Source organism: Oncorhynchus nerka, linkage group LG11 (assembly GCF_034236695.1).
Source record: "Oncorhynchus nerka isolate Pitt River linkage group LG11, Oner_Uvic_2.0, whole genome shotgun sequence".
Classification (NCBI taxonomy): Eukaryota; Metazoa; Chordata; class Actinopteri; order Salmoniformes; family Salmonidae; genus Oncorhynchus; species Oncorhynchus nerka.
This window is the reverse complement of record NC_088406.1, coordinates 51,396,784-51,421,598: the sequence shown is the minus strand read 5'-3', so window position 1 is coordinate 51,421,598 and position 24,815 is coordinate 51,396,784. Positions and strand designations below refer to the sequence as shown.

At 43.5% G+C, this 24,815-nt stretch overlaps 1 protein-coding gene across 1 annotated transcript in view; it reads left to right on the top strand.

Moving 5' to 3' along the window:
* The first annotated feature begins 2,288 nt into the window (after positions 1–2,288).
* Positions 2,289–24,815, top strand: part of LOC135573996 (tetratricopeptide repeat protein 9B-like) — a 39,697-nt gene continuing 17,170 nt past the window's right edge. The window contains exon 1 of the mRNA XM_065024635.1: positions 2,289–3,055. Within this exon, the coding sequence (XP_064880707.1) occupies positions 2,689–3,055 (367 nt within the window). The 5' untranslated portion in view covers positions 2,289–2,688. The remainder of the gene's footprint in view (positions 3,056–24,815) is intronic.

Genomic DNA, 24,815 nt, shown 5'->3' with positions numbered 1-24,815 from the left:
TTGGGTGATTCGGCCTGGCTCGCAGTCTGCGTTCCAATTCATCCCAAAGGTGTTCGATGAGGTTGAGGTCAGGGCTCTGTGCAGGCCAGTCAAGTTCTTCCACACCGAACCCAACAAACCGTTTCTTTATGGACCTCGTACTGGGGCATTGTCATGCTGAAATAGGAAAGGGCCTTCCCCAAACAGTTGTCACAAAGTTGGAAGGACAGAATCCTCTAGAATGTATTTGTGTATTTGTACAGTGCCTCTGGAAATTATTCAGACCCCTTGACTTTTTCTACATTTTGTTACGTTACAGCCTTATTCTAAAATGGATTAAATTAACAAGTTTCCTCAGCAATCTACACGCACTTCCCCATAATGACAAAGTGAAAACAGGTTTTTAGAAATGTATAAAAACATTTTAAAAACTGATACCTTATTTACATAAGTATTCAGACCCTTAGCTATGAGACTTTAAATTGAGCTCAGGTGCATCCTGTTTCCATTGATCATCCTTGACATGTTTCTACAACTTGATTGTAGTCCACCTGTGGTAAATTCAATTGATTGGACATGATTTGGAAAGAAACACACCTGTCTATAGAAGTTCACACAGTTGACAGTGCATGTCAGAGCAAAAACCAAGCCATGAGGTTGAAGGAATTGTCCGTGAGGGTGAGGGACATGGGCTACTAACAGCTTACTACACAACATACACTTAGTATTACTTTCTTGGCTACAGTATAAGTATCTCCCTAGCATATTACTTGATTTATGCAGCAGCATAGAATACATTTTTGGACTCACCTTGTTGTGCTGTGCTCACTTGAACAGGAAGGTGGCGCAGGGGTTCTTCTTGTATGCTCTAGAAAGAGGCAAGAGTTCTCGATTTGGAATTCCGAGTTGGATGACCATTCAGAATCATTTTCTGTATTTTCCTAGTCGTCTTGAACTCACTGAAGTCTGAGATTTTCCAGTTCTGAGTTTCCAGATGTCTTGAACGTGGCAGAAGTCATGCTGGATTGACAGCATGGCCAATGTACTCAAACTTTACCAATTGGATATCACGAAATTGGGGAGAAAAAGGGGGTCATTTTTTAACGTTTTATTTCAAAGGATAAACATTCAAATGCAACGCCATGGACCAGAACTTATGATCTTGTCACATCGCTGCAACTTGTTTTTGTCCAGTGGCCGATAAGCAATGATACGTTTTATTGATAATTTTTCATCAAATGACAAGGATTGAAAATGATTTGCCATTAGATTGTCAAATTGATTCATGATGATGACTGCTTGTCTAGCTTGCTAGCTAACATTTTGAAAGTATGATGTTGACATGTCCAGTACAATCAAAGCTACGGTAGATATAATGTGATTTGACGTTATTTTATCTGTGGCCAATTACCTTGAGTCTTCTTGGATGGACACTTCTAATGTAACTCTATGGCAGCACCCAAGGGGTCTGAATGTCTAGCTCTACCTGTAGATTTTGCGCTGACGTAGTGTCCCATGAGTGACAGAACACTGAGCCAATCACGGCACAACGAGAACATCACCAACCCCTACGCTCTGTATTTTCCGCTAGCTGCCCCACCACCACGGAAAGCACTGAGCTAGGCTGAAACACCTGCATTTTGGAGCTGCCTTACTCAAGAAAGCAAAAAACGAAAAGGCAAATGAGATGCCTAGTCAGTTGAACAACTGAATTATTGCAACTGAAATGTGTCTTCCACAGGCTACCTGTCAAGACCATGTTTGTATGCGGCTTTATTAACTTTTTTTAAATACATTGTTTACAAATGATATGTGATACGTATTAATGCCAAAAAAAACTCTGCCCCACCTGCCCTGAATGATGAGTCGCCACTGGATGGCTGTGTGGCTGAAATAGCCGAATCCACTAATTTGACGGGGTGTCCACATACTTTTGTATTTATAGTGTATATGGAATAGTCTTGAGTTCATTGATTTCATTTGCGCAATTGACAAGTCTTGCCATTTGGATCAGAGCTAGAGCACATAGGCTTACTACAATCATGTTGTTGATTACAGGTTTTAAAACGACAGATTTGTAGAATAGATTTAGTCTCTACCCCCGGCATATTCATACAGTAATTTCAACTCCTGGTAATAAATGTTGGTGTTGTTTTTTTAGTTTTATTTCCCGTTTCTTTGCATACATCCATCATGACTCTTGATTGGTCATATGAATCAAAGTGAAGATTGCTTACAACTTTAAGGTGAAAGATCCGATTGAACTCCGCACGACTCCTCGATTTCCCCACAATGCATCACGCGCGAGCCTGAGTCCACTGGCTGTGGTGCTGAAGCCGCGCATGCCGGGGGCTCGAGCGCAGACACACAATCGAAGGCATCCTCTCGCGCGATGGTCAAAAATAGATAGAAGAGGGTTTGTAAATTCAGGAATCAGTTCATTTCAGCATTGTCATGTCTGGCCAATTATTTGTGATTTTTATATAAAATACAATTTACGGTTGTCTGAATTTGTGTAAGCTGTTTTGATAGCTTATTGCCTATTTGCGCGGTGCGTGCTAGGTTTTTATTATCTCGCTCTCATCTGTATTGTTGTTGCCTGCCTGTCTCGCGCGTTCTTTATGCACAGCACGCCGCTCCAGTCCTCTCGGAGTAAATAGACCTTCGTCGGAACAGCATGGCCCGGTCCAGTCGCGGCCACTGAGCGAGATGGAAGCAAAACAGCACTCCATAAAGAGCCTGAAGAGCTACCCAGAGGCGGGGGGCCGGAGCCTGGCGGGGGACGTCGGCGTTGGAGGAGGGTGTCTTGCCGGCTCGGCACAGATGGAGATGGAGGCAAACATACAGAAAGCCATTGACTTCAAGGTGGAGGGCCACCGCTGCTACAAGGAGAAGAAATTCCGGGAAGCGATAGGGAAGTACCACCGGGCTCTGCTGCAGCTGAAAGGGGTGCATTTAGTGGATGAAAGCACGGACTCCGAGGTCAACCTCCTGAGCCAAGCCGCGGTCAAGCTGACGGAAGAGCAGCGGAGAACCGTGGAGATCACGGAGATCGAGTGCTACGACAGCTTGACAGGTGAGGAGTAGCTAGCCTAGTCAGTGTTGTTGTCGCGGGTCTTGAGCATGGACAGCTCGTATACTGAGATTCTGCCATTGTTCGTTCCGGTTCACGGGGTTAGGAAGGAACTCGTTTAGACAATTAGCGAGTGTCAAGCATAATTTCCGCTGCCGTGAGGCCTGTATGAGGTTGGGTAATAAGAACAGGCTTAATAATACATTAATAGCTGGCGCTTTGCACGGTGGACAGCGCAATGTAGCTGAATAAAGACGGGTAGATGGCGAATGTGTCCATATTTTTCATTGTGATATTCCTGTCCGTTCAACGTGAAATGTATTGCCATTCTCGATTAATGCAGAAATGTTTATCTCAATATAAAATCATTTCCTTACTGTGATTTTTTTCAATAAAAAAATTGTCAAAAATAAACTAAAATAGCTTCTTAGCATAGAGGAATTCGTCAAGCAAGAATTTTGCTAGGACTGTCTGGTAGTGGTTTGAGTGGAGTGGAAAAAATTAAAACTAGCTGTTATTGACAGAGAGGTTTGGAACTCTGTTTCTTATTGTTCTATTAACTAATGTACCGTCTAACGATGTCACCAGGCAGGCCAAAACTCCATCCCACCAAAACAGGCTGTCATTTCAGGCAGTCTTTTCGAACAGCTCTTCCACTATAAGGGCTTTATCATTTTCTAAATGTGACAGTATTATTCCAACCTCATAGTGTGGAAATGTATATAAAACACAGGAAAATTACATCTTTGACTGCACTGGGCCCTAATCATTATTTTATTAGTAACCGGCACAAAGGTTAATTATAATACATTTATAGAGTTGTTTTTGCCTCAAGCCATGTCTTCCTCTTGTGATTCTTATCAAGTTTTTTTCCCACTGTCTATCTCTCTTTGTTGTGCTCCATTCAAGTACATTTTTTTTTGGGGGGACTAGTGATTTGATGGTAATCAGCTGTAGTCAGTGGAAAGGCTATATTAGCAGGAGTGAAGAGGTGTACATCCTGTGGAAAAGGGACACAAATACACAGTGGGAGCCTGGGGGTTATATGCTGCCATATCATCCAACACATGATTCCTCCCACAGTGTAGCTGTGTTGTTGCAAAAACAGTTCACATGCTCTGAGGTGGAAAAACATTGCCTGGACCATCCCAGTTTACAGGTGAAATCTGTCTAAATGGATCCTAAAATGACCTCACAAATACAAGTAATATGCCACTATGGCTGCATTTCCACAGGCAGCCCAATTCTGATATTATACTCAATTATTGACAAAAGAGCTGATCTGATTGGTCAAAAGACCAATTAGTGAAAATATCAGAATTGAGCTGCCTGTGTAAACACAGCTAGTGAATTGAAACTCACAACACTTTTTATGGTTAGAATAATTGACAATATTAGTATTTTCACGTCAGCATTGTCATGTCTGGTCATCAAGGTTAATCCCTCTATCAAACCATCCACAAGTGTCAGTTAAATAGGCTATGTATGTGTAATGTAATTTGAAAAGATAAACTGATATTTTACTCAGAATCTTAAAATCTCTAACAATGAGATTTGAGTAAAGCTGAGCTTACAGATATTTGTTATTGGTAGTGCTTTGAGTAGGAAACAGGATCATCTATTCAATAGATGTGAGATTAAGAGATTGCCTACTGCCAGATAATCTATGAAACAGATGTATGAGATTTGATTTTTAACAGATACAGTAGTCTGTCTGGCACATGTGAGTTGGCCTATAGGAGATTAGATGTGTCTGTGGGTCTAATGATGACAGTATAAATATTGTTTACCACGGTGACAGTAGTCTGTCTACATGAGAGTATGGCTAAAATGTTACGTAATGCATTGTGAAATCTATTTATTTATTTAAATAAAAAATAATAATTTTAGGGGTGGATCAGCTTAATATTGTGGAAAGATTGTTGCTTCCATCAATGTAATTGTCTGCAACATTTCCAATCCCCCATATCTTTTTTGGTAAATATATATATCCATATACATACATGTATGCATACATATACAGTTGGAAGTTTACATACACCTTAGCCAAATACATTTAAACTCAGTTTTTCACAATTCCTGACATTTAATCCCAGTAAAAAATTCCCTGTTTTAGGTCAGTTAGGATCACCACTTTATTTTTAGAATGTGAATTGTCAGAATAATAGAAGAGAGAATGATTTATTTCATATTTTATTTCTTTCATCACATTCCCAGTGGCTCCGAAGTTTACATATACTCAATTAGTATTTGGTAGCATTGCCTTTAAATTGTTTAACTTGGGTCATCCGTTGGGTGAATTTTGGCCCATTCCTCCTGACAGAGCTGGTGTAACTGAGTCAGGTTTGTAGGCCTCCTTGCTCGCACATGCTTTTTCAGTTCTGCCCACACATTTTCTATAGGATTGAGGTCAGGGCTTTGTGATGGCCTCTACAATACATTGACTTTGTTGTCCTTAGGCCTTTTTGCCACAACTTTGGAAGTATGCTTGGAGTCATTGTCCATTTGGAAGACCCATTTGTGACCAAGCTGTAACTTCCTGACTGATGTCTTGAGATGTTGCTTCAATATATCCATATAAAGTGCACCAGTCCCTCCTGCAGCAAAGCACCCCCACAACATGATGCTGCCACCCCCGTGCTTCACGGTTGGGATGGTGTTCTTCGGCTTGCAAGCCTCCCCCTTTTTCCTCCAAACAAAACAATGGTCATTATGGTCAAACAGTTCTATTTTTGTTTCATCAGACCAGAGGACATTTCTCCAGATAGTACAATCTTTGTCCCCATGTGCAATTCAAACTGTAGTCTGGCTTTTTTATGGCAGTTTTGAAGCAGTGGCTTCTTCCTTGCTGAGTGGCCTTTCAGCTTATGTCGATATAGGATTAGTTTTACTGTGGATATAGATACTTTTGTACCTCTTTCCTCCAGCATCTTCACAAGATCCTTTGCTGTTGTTCTGGGATTGATTTGCACATTTCGCACCAAAGTAAGTTAATCTCTAGGAGACAGAATGCGTCTCCTTTCCGAGCGTTATGATGGCTGCGTGGTCCCATGGTGTTTATACTTGCGCACTATTGTTTGTACAGATGAACGTGGTACCGTCAGGCGTTTGGAAATTGCTCCAAGGGATGAACCAGACTTGTGGTCTACAATTCTTTTTCCGAGGTCTTGGCTGATTTCTTTTGATTTGTCAAGCGAAGAGGCGAAGATGTCAAGCGAAGAGGCACTGAGTTTGAAGGTAGGCCTTGAAATACATCCACAGGTACACCTCCACATGATGTCAATTAGCTTATCAGAAGCTTCTAAAGCCATGACATCATTTTCTGGAATTTTCCAAGCTGTTTAAAGGTACAGTCAATTTAGTGTATGTTCTGACCCACTGGAATTCTGACCCACTGGAATTGTGATACGGTGAATTTTAAGTGAAATAATCTGTCTGTAAACAATTTGGCTAAGGTGTATATAAACTTCTGACTTCAAATGTATATACATACACATACCTATATAAATATACATATATTTTTTTAGAATATACCTTTATTATTGTGAAATATATTTGGTGAGTGATATACTTAAGCAATAAGGCCCGAGGTGGTGTGGTATATGGCCAATATACCACAGCTGAGGGCTGTTCTTAGGCACGATGCATCGGGGAGTGCCTGGACACAGCCTTTAGCCGTGGTATATCGGCCATATATAAAAAAAAACCTAGGAGCCTTATTGCTATTCTAAACTGGTTACCAACGTAATTAGAGCTGTAAAAATACATGTTTTGTCATACCCGTGGTAAACGGTCTGATTATACTATGGCTGTCAGCCAATCAGCATTCAGGGCTCGAACCACCCAGTTTATAATATGATATAATTTATGGTGCTGTATTGTTAAATTTGTTGACTATCTACGAGGATTCAGCACCCTATTATTTAGAAGAATCTATAAGATATTCTAACAAACAGTTAACATGAAAACATAAAATGGGTTAAAGGCAGGCTGGGTTGCTCTGGTGCTGGCTGTGTCTCCCTGTGGTCTGTCTCCGCTGGGTCCTGGCTCAACTTGCGTGACAGGCTGAAGGTCGCCTCTCTCGGCCCCGTCTTATGACCCTCTAGCCTGGGCCCTGTGGGGGAGCTACCCTGGCGGAAAGGAGAAATAGAGAGGAAGGTAGGAGGATGGAAAGAGAGGTTAAGAGACAGGGAGAGTAAACGAGAGCAGGAGAGAGAGAGAAGTAGAGGAAGAAGGAGAAGGAAGAGGGAAAGCAAGGTCAGTGGGTGATGAGGGGCATATTTACCATGGCAACTATCACTGGGCCTTTTCCTGTTGTTATTCTCGTGTCCATCACCGCATTCTGCTCTCACCTCTCACAATAACAAAGATTGTTTGATTTATTTTGTGACCTCTCCCTCAATCTCTGTTTAATTTTAGATTTGGGAAAAAATACAATATGCGTACACATTTCATAAGACTGGAGACCTCTCCACCCTACCAACGGTCTGGCTACCCAGAGTCCTGCTGGACAGAAGGGGGCCCGTGTCGTGTTGAGTTAGGCAGCATTTTGATTGGCCAGCTGTCTTAGTTTCAGACACATGATACAGGGGCAACAGAGTGGGCAGCCTCACCTCCAGCGCCTGTGTGTGTGTGTGTGTGTGTGCTTGTGGGTGATTCTTTTTGTCCCAGCGATCGTTCCTCTGAAGAACAGCAGCTAACCAAGGGGCTGTCTGATATGGAGAAGGGTGGGGGTACACAGATTGCTTCTCGCCCTGCCATTATCACAGTGCCAATGCTGACATTGCTGTGTGTGTGTTGTCTGTTTTATGTACAGGGATGTGCAAGCTCATTTTGCGTGTGTGCGTGCTAGACTTTTGTTATGACAAGGACAGGACTATTGTCTGTCTTGTGCCAGCCACAGCACCTTTTTAAATGACTTGGCTACCCGGACAAAGGCGGCCCAGAAATATTCACTAAATGCAGCGATTTTCCGTCCGCATGGCGCAGACAGCGATTGTGTTTGAGACAGAGATCCAAGACAGGTGATGGGAGAGAAGCCGACATCAAAGGAGACAATTAATGATAGAAAGAGACAAGAGGAGGAAACTGTGTGCGAATGACAAAAACAATAAAGAACTGCATTCGGCTGTGATGGCGGTTTGGGAGGAAGAATATATACTGAAAAAAGAGAGGGAGAGAGAGTATCAGAAAAATGGAGGTGTGTGTTGTTACCTGATTCTTGTATGAGAGAGAGCTATTGAGATGAATGGCCTATTTGCCGTCGCCCTTGTTAAAAGAGCTAACATGCTGTTTCCCCATGGGGCTGTGGTACTGTTTCTAAGTGGGTTACACCAGGCTGTAGATACTCTGGAAATGGTGCTGCAACACGTTGTCCAGAGGGAGACCGTCAGCAGGTTGACCGTTTTTGGGATGAATCATGTTCCGCAGGCAGCACACCCACCCACCCAAACCACATGCTGTGCTCACAGATACATATGATAACAGCCAATATACTAACAGTTTTCCCACTGTTCTTTTCGTACATGGCACTCAGAGCAATTCCCTAGAATGAGATCCTATGAGCGAAAGACGTTGAAAATAAGTCTTTTCAACGTCTTCTGCTGACTGGGGAGGAAGACTATGAAAACAGCAGGAAGCAGTTGCTGGATTATTAGATCATTTGAAACATTACAGATTGCTTATTCAGATAAAGAGAGATCTGCTGTAGAGAACAGACGTCAGTACTAACTCCTTTTGTTGGGGAGATTGAACCGTCTTTTTTCTCCCTGGCCCATTTCCTCTGATCTCTGACTCAATTATTCCTTTGTTCCGCGTGATTGGCTGCGATCGGTGCGTGAGTCATGAGTCACAGCCTCGGGTTGCAGCAGCAGCGGCACGACGTTATGAGCGGAACCGCTTGTTTCCTAACACCCAGCACCTTTTATTCACCCATCAGGATGTTTCCTAACACCCAGCACCTTTTATTCACCCATCAGGATGTTTCCTAACACCCAGCACCTTTTATTCACCCATCAGGATGTTTCCTAACACCCAGCACCTTTTATTCACCCATCAGGATGTTTCCTAACACCCAGCACCTTTTATTCACCCATCAGGATGTTTCCTAACACCCAGCACCTTTTATTCACCCATCAGGATGTTTCCTAACACCCAGCACCTTTTATTCACCCATCAGGATGTTTCCTAACACCCAGCACCTTTTATTCACCCATCAGGATGTTTCCTAACACCCAGCACCTTTTATTCACCCATCAGGATGTTTCCTAACACCCAGCACCTTTTATTCACCCATCAGGATGTTTCGTAACACCCAGCACCCTTTACTCACCCATCAGGATGTTTCGTAACACCCAGCACCTTTTATACACTGTTCTCAAATGCTCTTCTTATTGCCATGATGTTCCAACTTGTGTGCGTGTGTGTGTGAGCTCTACCACTCAGCAGCAGATCCACCCATAGTCCTTTCAGGAGATTGGCTTTCTTTTAGAGACAATGCATTAAGCCAAAGAGCTGCGACGAGGGCATGATGGACACTTTAGAAGGTTTAGGCTGTGTGTTATTTCATCGATGTCCATTAACATTTCGCCGCGGTATGTTTACACTAATCCATCAGGCTCCTAGAATGCTCATGGGGTTCATTTACAACTAACTGAAGGTAGTGGGTGTACCAGCACAACCTCCCTTAGTTCCATCACTGGCCAGTGTGTATGCGTTTGTTTGTGTGTGTGTACGCCTGCATGTGTGTATCCGCGTCTGATGCAAAGGGTCAATATTTCTCACCACATCCATTTCCACTCAGGGCTATTACATCGAGACCGTCGGTGAACTCGTGACCCTTGACTTGCAATCACAGGCCCCCGTAGCAACGAAACGTCAATGAGTGTGTAGATACAGTATCATCAGCATCCGTTTCTCCCCAGAAAAGGAATAGACAGCCAAGAGTCTTAGAAGAAGACTCACAGTACCGCTACACTTCCCCAACCATCTTGAGATGCATGACATCACCCTCTAATTTTAATCTCATTCCAGAAGGGAACGGGGATGTAATACTGTCAGAGCCTGTGCCCAAATGTCACCCTATTCGCTATACAGCGCACTACTTTTGATCTGGCCCTGGTCAAAAGTAGGGCACTATATAGGGAATAGGGCGCCATCTAGGACACAGACTTAGTCCTCAGAGCTATATAATACTGCAGAGGGGGTGCTACCTGTCACGAGGCCTAGCCTACGATACAGTCCAGTCAGCCCCCTCTTATAAAACCAGAGTGGAGCAGCAAAACGCCTCCCTTTTCACCCACTGCCAATAACGTCACTAGAGGAGGAGATGGAGAAGAGGATGTGTATAGTGGAGGAAGAGGTGATGGAGAGGAGGATGTGTATGGGGGAGGAAGAGGAGGTGATGGAGAAGAGGATGTGTATGGGGGAGGAAGAGGAGGTGATGGAGAAGAGAATGTGTATGGGGGAGGAAGAGGAGGTGATGGAGAGGAGGATGTGTATGGGGGAGGAAGAGGAGGTGATGGAGAAGAGGATGTGTATGGGGGAGGAAGAGGAGGTGATGGAGAGGAGGATGTGTATGGGGGAGGAAGAGGAGGTGATGGAGAGGAGGATGTTTATGGGGGAGGAAGAGGAGGTGATGGAGAAGAGGATGTGTATGGTGGAGGAAGAGGAGGTGATGGAGAAGAGGATGTGTATGGGGGAGGAAGAGGAGGTGATGGAGAGGAGGATGTGTATGGGGGAGGAAGAGGAGGTTATGGAGAGGAGGATGTTTATGGGGGAGGAAGAGGAGGTGATGGAGAAGAGGATGTGTATGGTGGAGGAAGAGGAGGTGATGGAGAAGAGGATGTGTATGGGGGAGGAAGAGGAGGTGATGGAGAGGAGGATGTGTATGGGGGAGGAAGAGGAGGTGATGGAGAGGAGGATGTTTATGGGGGAGGAAGAGGAGGTGATGGAGAAGAGGATGTATGTGTATGGTGGAGGAAGAGGAGGTGATGGAGAAGAGGATGTTGAGGATGCCTGGTCATTCTTTAAAAGTAACTTCCTCACCATTTTAGATAAGCATGCTCCGTTCAAAAAATGCAGAACTAAGAACAGATATAGCCCTTGGTTCACTCCAGACCTGACTGCCTTTGACCAGCACAAAAACATCCTGTGGCGGACTGCAGTAGCATCGAATAGTCCCCACGATATGCAACTGTTCAGGGAAGTCAGGAAACAATACACGCAGTCAGTCAGCTAAGGCCAGCTTCTTCAGGCAGAAGTTTGCATCCTGTAGCTCCAACTCCAAAAAGTTCTGGGACACTGTGAAGTCCATGGAGAACAAGAGCACCTCCTCCCAGCTGCCCACTGCACTGAGGCTAGGTAACACGGTCACCACCGATAAATCCATGATTATCGAAAACTTCAACAAGCATTTCTCAACGGCTGGCCATGCCTTCCGCCTGGCTACTCCAACCTCGGCCAACAGCTCCGCCCCCCCGCAGCTACTCGCCCAAGCCTCTCCAGGTTCTCCTTTACCCAAATCCAGATAGCAGATGTTCTGAAAGAGCTGCAAAACCTGGAACCGTACAAATCAGCTGGGCTTGACAATCTGGACCCTCTATTTCTGAAACTATCCGCCGCCATTGTCGCAACCCCTATTACCAGCCTGTTCAACCTCTCTTTCATATCGTCTGAAATCCCCAAGGATTGGAAAGCTGCCGCAGTCACCCCCCTCTTCAAAGGGGGAGACACCCTGGACCCAAACTGTTACAGACCTATATCCATCCTGCCCTGCCTATCTAAGGTCTTCGAAAGCCAAGTCAACAAACAGGTCACTGACCATATCGAATCCCACCGTACCTTCTCCGCTGTGCAATCTGGTTTCCGAGCCGGTCACGGGTGCACCTCAGCCACGCTCAAGGTACTAAACAATATCATAACCGCCATCGATAAAAGACAGTACTGTGCAGCCGTCTTCATCGACCTTGCCAAGGCTTTCGACTCTGTCAATCACCATATTCTTATCGGCAGACTCCGTAGCCTCGGTTTTTCGGATGACTGCCTTGCCTGGTTCACCAATTACTTTGCAGACAGTTCAGTGTGTCAAATCGGAGGGCATGCTGTCCTCCTCTGGGGGAGGAAGAGGAGGTGATGGAGAGGAGGATGTGTATTTTTATTTATTTATTTCACCTTTATTTAACCAGGTAGGCAAATTGAGAACAAGTTCTCATTTACAATTGCGACCTGGCCAAGATAAAGCAAAGCAGTTCGACAGATACAACGACACAGAGTTACACATGGAGTAAAACAAACATACAGTCAATAATACAGTATAAACAAGTCTATATACAATGTGAGCAAATGAGGTGAGAAGGGAGGTAAAGGCAAAAAAGGCCATGGTGGCAAAGTAAATACAATATAGCACAATAAAACACTGGAATGGTAGTTTTGCAATGGAAGAATGTGCAAAGTAGAAATAAAAATAATGGGGTGCAAAGGAGCAAAATAAATAAATTAATTAAATACAGTTGGGAAAGAGGTAGTTGTTTGGGCTAAATTATAGGTGGGCTATGTACAGGTGCAGTAATCTGTAAGATGTTCTGACAGTTGGTGCTTAAAGCTAGTGAGGGAGATAAGTGTTTCCAGTTTCAGAGATTTTTGAAGTTCGTTCCAGTCATTGGCAGCAGAGAACTGGAAGGAGAGGCGGCCAAAGAAAGAATTGGTTTTGGGGGTGACTAGAGAGATATACCTGCTGGAGCGTGTGCTACAGGTGGGAGATGCTATGGTGACCAGCGAGCTGAGATAAGGGGGGACTTTACCTAGCAGGGTCTTGTAGATGACATGGAGCCAGTGGGTTTGGCGACGAGTATGAAGCGAGGGCCAGCCAACGAGAGCGTACAGGTCGCAATGGTGGGTAGTATATGGGGCTTTGGTGACAAAACGGATTGCACTGTGATAGACTGCATCCAATTTGTTGAGTAGGGTATTGGAGGCTATTTTGTAAATGACATCGCCAAAGTCGAGGATTGGTAGGATGGTCAGTTTTACAAGGGTATGTTTGGCAGCATGAGTGAAGGATGCTTTGTTGCGCAATAGGAAGCCAATTCTAGATTTAACATTGGATTGGAGATGTTTGATATGGGTCTGGAAAGAGAGTTTACAGTCTAACCAAACACCTAAGTATTTGTAGTTGTCCACGTATTCTAAGTCAGAGCCGTCCAGAGTAGTGATGTTGGTCAGGCGGGTAGGTGCAGGTAGCGATCGGTTGAAGAGCATGCATTTAGTTTTACTTGTATTTAAGAGCAATTGGAGGCCACGGAAGGAGAGTTGTATGGCATTGAAGCTTGCCTGGAGGGTTGTTAACACAGTGTCCAAAGAAGGGCCGGAAGTATACAGAATGGTGTCGTCTGCGTAGAGGTGGATCAGAGACTCACCAGCAGCAAGAGCGACCTCATTGATGTATACAGAGAAGAGAGTCGGTCCAAGAATTGAACCCTGTGGCACCCCCATAGAGACTGCCAGAGGTCCGGACAGCAGACCCTCCGATTTGACACACTGAACTCTATCAGAGAAGTAGTTGGTGAACCAGGCGAGGCAATCATTTGAGAAACCAAGGCTGTCGAGTCTGCCGATGAGGATGTGGTGATTGACAGAGTCGAAAGCCTTGGCCAGATCATTGAATACGGCTGCACAGTAATGTTTCTTATCGATGGCGGTTAAGATGTCGTTTAGGACCTTGAGCATGGCTGAGGTGCACCCATGACCAGCTCTGAAACCAGATTGCATAGCAGAGAAGGTGGGGGAGGAAGAGGAGGAGATGGAGAGGAGGATGTGTATGGGGGAGGAAGAGGAGGTGATGGAGGGGGAAGAGGAAGAGCGAGGGAGAGACAGTTGGTTTGAGGTGTATGGAAGAAGAGGTGGGTGGAGGAGAGAGGAAGATGAGGGTGAAAAGGAGGAATGGGGGATTGTGTTTTTCCTTGGTTCGTATGTTGGCAGTTCAGGGGTTGCGTGGTTGTATGAGAGCCATGGGCACATTATGTCAGGTCTGCAGATGGCATAGCTTCACTGTGGGGGCTCGACTGGGCATTCTGTACTCTCCTCTTTACCATTTCCGTTGCTGCCAAGAGAGAGGGAACAAGAGCGAGAGAGGGAGAGAGAGGGAGAGAGAGAGAGAGAGGAGGAGGGTCAAGGAGCCAAGAGAAGGGGCGCTGAGCGTGAAGAGGGGGAGGGTGGGGGAAAGAGAGCGAGAGAAACTGGACAGGATGTTAAGGGCACTGTTAAATATGAAGAGATTCGAAGAGGAATAGAGATGGAGAGGGGGGGGGGGGGAAGAGTGAGGTGACTTTGGTGGACCTTTTTGACCTCTGGGAGGAGGATGTTACATTGTTCTTCATTGCTGCATTTTCATATCATTTGTCATTGTAAGTAAGGAGATGAGAAATCACGTCCAAGGCTAACGGTATTATATCATCGCCCTGGCAGAGCTGGAGTGCTCTTGTCATGGCAGTAAAATGATCCAGTCATCTGTGAAGGAGGGAGGGAGGGCCTTTTTTAGTCCTCAGTTGAAAGTCACGCCATTAGCTTAGAGGAGACTGAAACAGATGCCCTCTCTGACACTCACAGACAGAGAGACAGAGAGAGAGAGAGAGAGAGAGAGAGAGAGAGATATGCACTAAGAACATACAGAGCGTTTTTGGTCAACAGCTACAGTAATGAGAATTTGTAAGAATAATTTGTGCATATCTAACTCACTGTGCTCCAGTGACCAGGAGAGACAACTTGTTATTTATCCAGAAAGCTGCATGTTAATATAGGCGGGGACCACACTATGTTCCCTCAGCCCTATGTTCCCTCAGTATCCACTGAACCAAATTCAATCAAAATTGGCACAAAATATTGTTATAAGGTAGAAAATGCTGTTTATTTTAATATCTACATATGTAATGGTATAAACTGAGTATACAAAACATTAAGAACACGACATACAGTCCATTCGGAAAGTATTCAGACCCCTTTACTTTTTCCAAATTGTTTTACTTTACCTCCTTATTCTAAAATGGATTCAATTGTTTTAATTTCTCATCAATTGTCAAATCTAATTCCATCAGTGTAGATGAAGGGGAGGAGACAGGTTAAAGAAGGATTTTTAAACCTTGAGACAATTGAGACATGGATTGTGTATGTGTGTCATTCAGAGGGTGAATGGGCAAGACAAAAAAGTTATGTGCCTTTCAATGGGGTTTGAAAGTACCAGTCAAAAGTTTGGACACCTACTCATTCCAGGGTTTTTCTTAATTTTTGTACTATTTTCTACATTGTAGAATAATAGTGATGACATCAAAACTATGAAACAACACATATGGAATCATGTAATAACCAAAAAATATATATTTTATATTTGAGATTCTTCAAAGTAGCCACCCTAGGCCTTGATGACAACTTTGCACATTCTTGGCATTCTCTCAACCAGCTTCATGAGGTAGTCACCTGGAATGCATATCAATTAACAGGTGTGCATTGTTAAAAGTTAATTTGCGGAATTTCTTTCCTTATTGCGTATGAGCCAATCAGTTGTGTTGTGACAAGGTAGGGTTGGATACAGAAGATAGCCCTATATGGTAAAAGACCAAGTCCATATAATGGCAAGAACAGCTCAAATAAGCAAAGAGCAATGACAGTCCACCATTACTTTAAGACATGAAGGTCAGTCAATCTGGAAAATTTCAAAAACTTTGAAAGTTTCTCCACGTGCAGTCGCAAAAACCATTAAGCGCTATGAGGAATCTGGCTCTCATGAGGACCGCCACAGGAACGGAAGACCCAGAGTTACCTCTGCTGCAGAGGATAAGTTAATTAGAGTTACCAGCCTCAGAAATTGTAGCCCAAATAATTGCTTCACAGACTTCAAGTAAGAGACACATCTCAACATCAACTGTTCAGAGGAGACTGTGTGAATCAGGCCTTCATGGTCGAATTGCTGCAAAGAAACCACTACTAAAGGACACCAATAAGAAGAACAAACTTGCTTGGGCCAAGAAACATGAGCAATGGACATTAGACCGGTGGAAATCTGTCCTTTTGGTCTGATGAGTCCAAATTGGAGATTTTTGGTTCCAACCGGCGTGTCTTTGCGAGACGCAGAGTAGGTGAACGGATGATCTCCGCATGTGCAGCATGGTTACCACAGCATTTAGCAGTGATACGCCATCCCATCTGGTTTGCACTTAGTAGGACTATCATTTGTTTTTCAACAGTACAATGACCCAACATACCTCCAGGCTGTGTACGGACTATTTGACCAAGAAGGAGAGTGAAGGAGTGCTGCATCAGATGACCTGACCTCCACAATTACCCGACCTCAACCCAATTGAGATGGTTTGGGATGAGTTGGACCACAGAGTGAAGGAAAAGCAGCCAACAAGTGCTCAGCATACTGTATGTTGGAACTCTTTCAAGACGGTTGGAAAAGCATTCCAGCTGAAGCTGGTTGAGAGAATGCCAAGAGTGTCCAAAGTGGTCATCAAGGCAAAGGGTGTCTTAGAAGATACAATTTGATTTGTTTAACACTTTTTTTTGGTTGCTGCAAGATTTCATATGTGTTATTTCACAATTTTGACGTCTTCACTATTCTACAATGTAGAAAATCGTAAAAATAAAGGAAAACTGTTGAATGAGTAGGTGTGTCCACAACTTTTGACTGGTACTGTAGGTGCCAGGCGCACCGGTTTGTGTCAAGAACTGCAATGCTGCTGGGTTTTTCCACACTAAACAGTTTCCCGTGTGTTTTAAGAATGGTCTACCACCCAACGGACATCCAGCCAACTTGACACAACTGTGGGAAGCATTGAAGTCAACATGGGCCAGCATCCCTGTGGAACGATTTCGACCTGAGGTTGTTCTGAGGGCAAAAGTGGGTTGCAACTCAATATTAGGAAGGTGTTCCTTTATGTTTGGTGTACTCAGTCTATATGGAACCTACTGAATATGTTCAGTCACAATGACCTTGACCTTTTGTCAATATTACAGCAGCCTAAATGGCCATTTCTGAGATTTGTATTTTTATTTTATCTTAGCGTCTACTCAAGTATTTTTTATGATGATTGGCTTTCATATGTGAAATTATATGGCCTAGCCACTGAGCAACAACTGGTTGAATCAATGTTGTTTCCACATCATTTCAACCAAACAAAGTCAATGTGATGACGTTGAATCAACCTGGGAAACTGATTGGATTTGAAAAAAGGCATCAATGTAAGGGAATTTCATATTTGCTTCACCCAACTTTTTACCTAAATTCAATGACATGGTGACATGTTTTGTTGGATTCACGTTAGTTGACAACTCAACCAAATGTAAATCAAACCTAAACGATGAACTGACATCTGTGCCCACTGAAATATTGAATCATTAGTGACCGGAAACAAATTTCTCAGATGAATAATATAATATTTATCTCCACATTCTTCGATCATATATTTGGCACAAATAAGCAAGGCCATTGGACGGACAAAAAATGAAGGTCAAGGTCCCGGTGTCCGGAAATGTACACTGAACAAAAATATAAACTCAAACTGCAACAATTTTACTATTACAGTTCATATAAGGAAATCAGTCAATTTAGATAAATGCATTAGGCCCTAACCCAGACATGGGCAAACTACGGCCCGCGGGCCACATACGGCCCGTTAGGCTTTTTAATCCGGCCCGCCGAACTTGTCCAAATTATAGTAAAAACCTCCTTTTTTCCCCTTTCCCTGCAATGCCCACGTTTCCCCAATAGATGGCGCACTCAAAACACATTGACCGTTGTTGGAGTGGCGCGTATTTCTCTTTATTTCACTTTAATTTTCACTTCGTTTCACGTCACCATTAAGCCCTTCTGTGAAAATGAGCGGACCAAAGAGAAGGAAAGTGGACAGCGAATGCCGAGTGTTTAATAAGGAGTGGACAACAAAATACTTCTTCACTGAAGTCCGATCAACGGCTGTATGTCTGATATGCCAAGAAGCTGTTGCGGTTTTCAAAGAGTACAATATCAGCCGTCACTTTGCCACGAAGCATGCAAACTATGCTAGCAAGCAGTCAACACAAGAACGGGCGGCTACTGCTCAGAGGTTGGCAGCTAATTTACAGAGTCAACAGAACTTTTTTCACCGACAAACTGCAATTCAAGAGTCAAGTACCAAGGCAAGTTATTTGCTGGCATTCAAATTAGCAAAGGCTAGCAAGCCTTTCTCCGAAGGCGAGTTTTTGAAAGAGTGCATGGTAGAGACAGCAGGTCTCTTGTGTCCGGAGAGCAAAGCCAAGTTTGAAAAAATCAGTTTAGCACGCAGGACAGTGACTCGCTGCGTGGAACTGATTGACGAAGATATAGTCAGCGAGTTAAACAAAAAGGCGGAGTCCTTTAAGTTATATTCACTAGCACTGGATGAAAGTAACGACATAAAAGACACTGCTCAGCTCCTAATTTTTATCCGAGGGATTAACGACAGTTTTGAGATAACGGAGGAGCTTTTGAGCATGGAATCACTGAAAGGGAAAACGCGAGGAGAGGACTTATATGAACAGGTGTCTGCTGTCATCGAGAGAATGAAGCTACCTTGGAGTAAACTTGCCAATGTCACCACGGATGGATCGCCAAATTTAACTGGAAAAAACATCGGGCTGCTGAAAAGAATCCAGGATAAAGTGAAAGAAGAAAACCCTGACCAGGATGTTATTTTACTTCACTGCATCATTCATCAGGAGTCTCTGTGTAAGTCTGTATTGCAGCTTAATCACGTTGTGGATCCAGTTGTAAAACTTGTTAACTTCATACGAGCAAGGGGACTTAATCATTGTCAGTTCATTACGTTCCTGGAAGAAACTAATGCGGATCACCAGGACCTAATTTACCACTCTCGCGTCCGCTGGTTAAGTTTGGGGAAAGTGTTTCAACGAGTCTGGGAGCTCAAAGACGAGATTCGCTCATTTTTTTATTTAATGGGGAAATCCGAAGAATTCCTCGAGCTGAGCGACACAAACTGGCTTTGTGACTTTGCGTTTGCTGTGGACATATTTTCACACATGAATGAGCTGAACGTGAAGCTACAGGGGAAAGATCAGTTTGCGCACGACATGTACACAAATGTGAGAGCCTTCAAATCCAAGCTGGTTTTATTCTCCAGGCAAATGTCAAACAAATCTTTCGCACATTTCCCCACACTAGCCGTGCAGAAAGAGGCCGCCCGAAATGCGAAGAAATACTGCAAATCACTGGACGATCTGCACAGAGAATTTTGCCGTCGGTTCTGTGATTTTGAAAAAATTGACAAGTCACTTCAACTGGTGTCCTGTCCCCTGTCACAAGACCCCGAATCAGCACCGCAGGAGCTGCAATTGGAACTGATCGATCTTCAGTCTGACTCCGTCTCAAAGGAGAAGTTCAAGTCTCTTAAACTGAATGACTTTTACGCTTCACTTAACGAGACCGCGTTTCCAAACCTCCGGAGGACGGCGCAGAAGATGCTGGTGTTGTTTGGCTCGACCTACGTGTGTGAGCAGACGTTTAGCGTCATGAAAATCAACAAAGCCCATCACAGATCCAAGTTAACTGACCAACACCTCAGATCTGTCCTGAGAATTGCCACAACAAAACTAACTCCAGACTTTGATGCACTGGCAAAAAAGGGAGACCAACAACACTGTTCCCACTGAAATGGTGAGTTTTTCTGCTGTGTTATGAAAAATGCATATGGAAAGTTTGGAAGTGCGTCTTTTAATTAAGAGCAATGCGCATTTACGCACAGCAGCGGTACAGTAGCTTAATTAACACGCCGCACACATCGCTCTTAATTTAAATTTAAATTTTCAGCTGCAGGTAGGATATTTAATACAGCCTATGTCTGTGTGCTTGGCAACGATACACGTGTACTGTTTGCGCGTGAAGGCGAGGGCGTCCGTGGCGAGTTTGTAGAGCGTGCGGTCAGGACAATCCATCCATGATTTTGCGGAGTTTAACACAAGTAGATATTATTGCGCTTGAGTATTTCGTTGTGTAATAATATGTTTTGAATGTTGAAAGTGATTCCATTTTTCAATAAATGTTGATTTCTTTAACTTTGCACCTTCGATTGAAACTTATTAAAAACAGACGCAATCTTGATAAATCACAGTGCGTATGTTATTTTAATCTATTTACATTTTCCCCTCCCAGTATCTGCGAAATAGTATGTAAATGCCATATCTTGCATATTCCTTGAGACAAATTTATTAACTGATAAGGGCTATTTTTCACATTTGAAAGACAGTTAATAAATTGGGTTGTAGTGTTCTTACTGTGCTATGAGGTTTGCACACACTACATTTAATGCTTTAGTATATCCGGCCCAAACACTCCCTCCAAATGCTCCTGGCCCGGCCCCTCTGTCAAATTTTAGAACCCATTGTGGCCCGCGAGTCAAAAAGTTTGCCCACCCCTGCCCTAACCTATGGATTACACATGACTTGGAATACAGATATGCATCTGTTGGTCACATATACCTTAAAAAAAACGAACTGGCAAGGATCAGAAAACTAGTCCGTATCTGGTGGGACCACCATTTACCTCATGCAGGGCGACATCTCCTGTATAGTTGATTAGGCTGTTGATTGTCCCACTCCTCTAACGGCTATGTGAAGTTGCTGGATATTGATGGGAACTGGAACACGCTCCCGTGCACGCCGATCCAGAGCATCCCAAACATTCTCAATGGGTGACATGTCTGGTGAGTATGCAGATCATGGAAGAACTGGGACATTTTCAGCTTCCAGGAATTCTGTACAGTTCCTTGTGACCTGGGGCTGTGCATTGTCATGCTGAAACATGAGATGATGGCGGCGGATGAATGGCATGACAATGGGCCTCAGGATTTTGTCACGGTATCTCTGTGCATTCAAATTGCCATCGATAAAATGCAATTGGGTTCATTGTCCGTAGCTTATTCCTTGCCCGTACCATAACCGTGAGGCCAGTCGGACGTACTACCAAATTCTCTAATATGACGTTGGAGGCTGTTTGTGGTAGAGAAATGAACATGAAATGATCTGGTAACAGCTTTGGTTGGACATTCCAGCAGCATGCATGCCAATTGCACGCTCTCTCAAAACTTGAGACATCTGTGGCATTGTGTTGTGTGATGATCTGATGATGTCCAGTTCATTTTGTGCGTTCCTTACTGCACATTTTAGAGTGGCCTTTTATTGTCCCCAGCACGAGGTGCACCTGTGTGTGTAATGATCATTCTGTTTAATCAGCTTCTTGATATGCCACATCTGTCAGGTGGATGGATGTTTTTTCATTTTTTAGATAAATTAGGTTTTTGTGCGTATGGAACATTTCTGGGACCTTTTATTTCAGCTCATGAAACATAGGACCATGTTTAATTTCTATATTTTAGCCTCTCGTCTGATATGAGCATTTGAACACCTGAGTACGCTCCACTCATTGCACTGGCGCTGTCCTAGCCTTGACCACGACATATTTCACCAATGCCCCCCTTGTACTTTCAATCAGTTGAATTTGAGCTTTTTCAAGACCAGGGGCCCTTTTTCAGTCACATTTCTGGAGCCCAAGAAACAAACACTTAGCTTCCTAGAACATATGGAAATGAAAAATGTTTATGAAGGAATTACTTTTTGGAGGGTTACTCTCAAAAGGATTTATTACGTTTAAAAATGTTTCGACATGGATGCCAGGCGCATGGGCCTCCAGAGCGGATCTGTTTTTGAAGTTCCTTACTTATTCATTCATACAACAGTGGATCAACTCTTGGGGGAGGGGGGGAGTGACGCAGCGGTCTAAGGGCGTCACTACAGTGCTAGAGGCGTCACTACAGACCCGGGTACGAGCCCGGAGCTGTGTCACAACCGGCTGTGATCGGGAGTCCGAAAGGGCGGCGCACAATTGGCCAAGTGTCATCCGGGTTGGGGGAGGGCCGCAATCTTCTGCGCTAACGGCAAAAGTTAGCGTCTGTCTGTCTGTCCTCAGTGACATCATCCACCTTGCCAGGTCATCCTTCTCTCTCTCTTTCTGCTGCACACTGATGTCCAGTTAATTTGCTTGCTGAAGGCCACAACAACATCACAGTACCACACAAGGGACCCAGACATACAACATAGTCCCCTCTGTCTGGAGAACACAACAACACTTCAACACACACACACACAAACACTGCTTGTAACCACATGCAAATGGAGAAATGGGCGATGGGCATGGCACTGATGCACAGTAAAGTCATATGAGTAGGGCAGTGACCGTATTACCGCCACACTGGCAGCCATGAGTCATAACCTCAGTAAAATTCCATGTGAGTCAAGGTAATCTCCTCTTATGCTCTCTGGACATGCGTTGTTAGTATCCAACTATCATCAGGTCACTAATGGCCTGGTACTCAGGGTACTATTGTCCCTCTAACCACTCTGACATATTTTTGTTTTGTTTATCAATGCAATGCTATCAAAAATCACATCAAACACTTATCGTCGAAACAGTATGTGCCTTTAATAACTCACCCTCACTGTGATGATCAGTTTGAAGAAAACAGTTCAATGGGATGAAACTGAGTGGAAAACATGGTCATTGGAGATGTTGTTTCAAAGCCTATAACGCAACGAAATGGACAGCGCTTTCTGATTATTTCAAAACATCCCATATGCGTATTATAGCTTATGCCTAGGGCTGTTGCGGTGACCGTATTACCACCACGCCGGTGGTCACGAGTCGTGAAGGCAGTCAAATTCCACATGACCGTTTAGTCACGTAATTAGGCTTCTCCAAGCTCTGATGCTGCTGCTGGTCATTAGCAGCCTAACAAACTTGCTAACTGCCTGGTACTCAGCACTCTTTTGTCCCTCCAATCTCTCTGACATCGATGCAAATGTATTCGAAAATCTAATCAAACCGTTAATGAGAGCCCATCAGCTCATGTTGTGCGACATTTCTATAGGCTATGCAATTGCGGGAGAAAACAGAGTGTTGGCCTCTATTAAGAAGAGGAGGATCCCATCAGTTTTCTTTTTTGGCTAGGCCTACTAAATGTATTTCTCAACCTTCCTAATATTAAGCACATTGCTTATATTTAGATCAGGAGTATAGCCTAGCTGGCTGCCATGAAAATAAACCACGGGAAAAGCGTCCTCCAAGCACTATTTAAGTGCATAGATGACATGTATTTTTCCCGCTGCCCCTGTTTCAATACAGGTGCATGTTAATGGTCCATTCTAAATTCAGACACGATTAAATGAAGAATAGTCTGATTGGGGACAATATAAGCCTATCACTTGTGAATTATATCTTATCACTTGTGAATGATGCCCAGCATAAGAAACAATGCCTTTTTTTGTGACTTGTTCGATTCATAGTCACACACCTCATGTGGCCTAGCCCGTAGGCCTATATGTTTTAATAAGGTTTGTATCACAACTAAAGTGGCCAAATAACTTCTTAAAATTAAGCACATTAATCCACTTTACAAGGGGTGTAGAGCCTAACTGGCATATATAAGCAGCGCATGAGTTTCAAGTTTGGGGAAGTTAATTTTCACCATAAAAATGCACCTTCATAATAAAAGTATTACATGCATAATTTAATTTTTGGTCACTTTTGATAATGGTGTTTTCTGCTAATGGAACATTCATGCTTATAGTCTACTACCATGTGCGCATTTCTGTGCTTATAATGTGAAGAAATAACCTAATAGTTTATCAACATTTTAAGCTAAACGTTCTGATCTGTTGTGTCAGCCACATTGCATTTTTTTTTAAACTAGCGTTGTATTCATTTGGGATCTATCACATCCCACAACTGTCCCAGACTGTTTGGAATATTTATTTATTGCACAGAATAGAATAGGGACGTTTGTACTATGAGGGATAGTAGATTGACATAGGCTAGTGCTTTTGCTTTTCGTTAGGCCTACTCATCTTGTTGGCTGACGAAAAGTAAATATGGACAGTTCATCCAATATCTTCAATACGCACCTCGGAATTGGATAAGGATGCGAGCAGTTCTGTCCCGGATGTGTCTGTCTTAACTTGTAGCCTGTGAGAGAGACTCGATCACGTGACGAAGAGCGGTGCGAGTGAGAGATGCTTCGAATTGCGTAGCACACTCGAGGAGAAGGGCACAACGTAGCATCCGGGCCACAAAAGGCCTGGATTTCTTTAGGGTGCATTGCGGTCACAAAGGGGATGCTGCGTGAAATTCGAGCCATTATCAAATGATTGTCAAATTGTGAATGATAGACTATTGGCGACTGTACAGCCTGCGCCCAAAAAACAAAGCAGAGCTCATCCCTTTCAAGTGACTTTTTTCAAATCATCACTAGAGTCTAATCATGTAGCCTTACAATGTATTAAAAAAATCAAAGCATATATCCCAACGTTTGTAGAACAACTAAAGTTAAATCAACAACTCTAAATGAAGCATATAGGAGTCCCTATTTCTTTATTATTCACTCAATACAGACTAGACGCATGTGCGCACTCCCTCAAATCATTTGGAGAAAATATCATATATTTTATTGAGCTTTGTTCAATTTTATTCTTCATACTATAAAATAATGCCACGGAATTATAAGCAAACATTGTCTGCAAAATGAACTAGTGTAGCCCACAGCCATTTGGCAATAGCCACATCTGGACCTAACATAAGGACCACTCTGTATGCTATTCTTGTCTTCGGAAGTAGGCTACATTTTCTTCATATCATGCTTCTTTAAGACCTGTCTAAAATAAATCATGTTTTTTTTTGTGAAGGTGTATG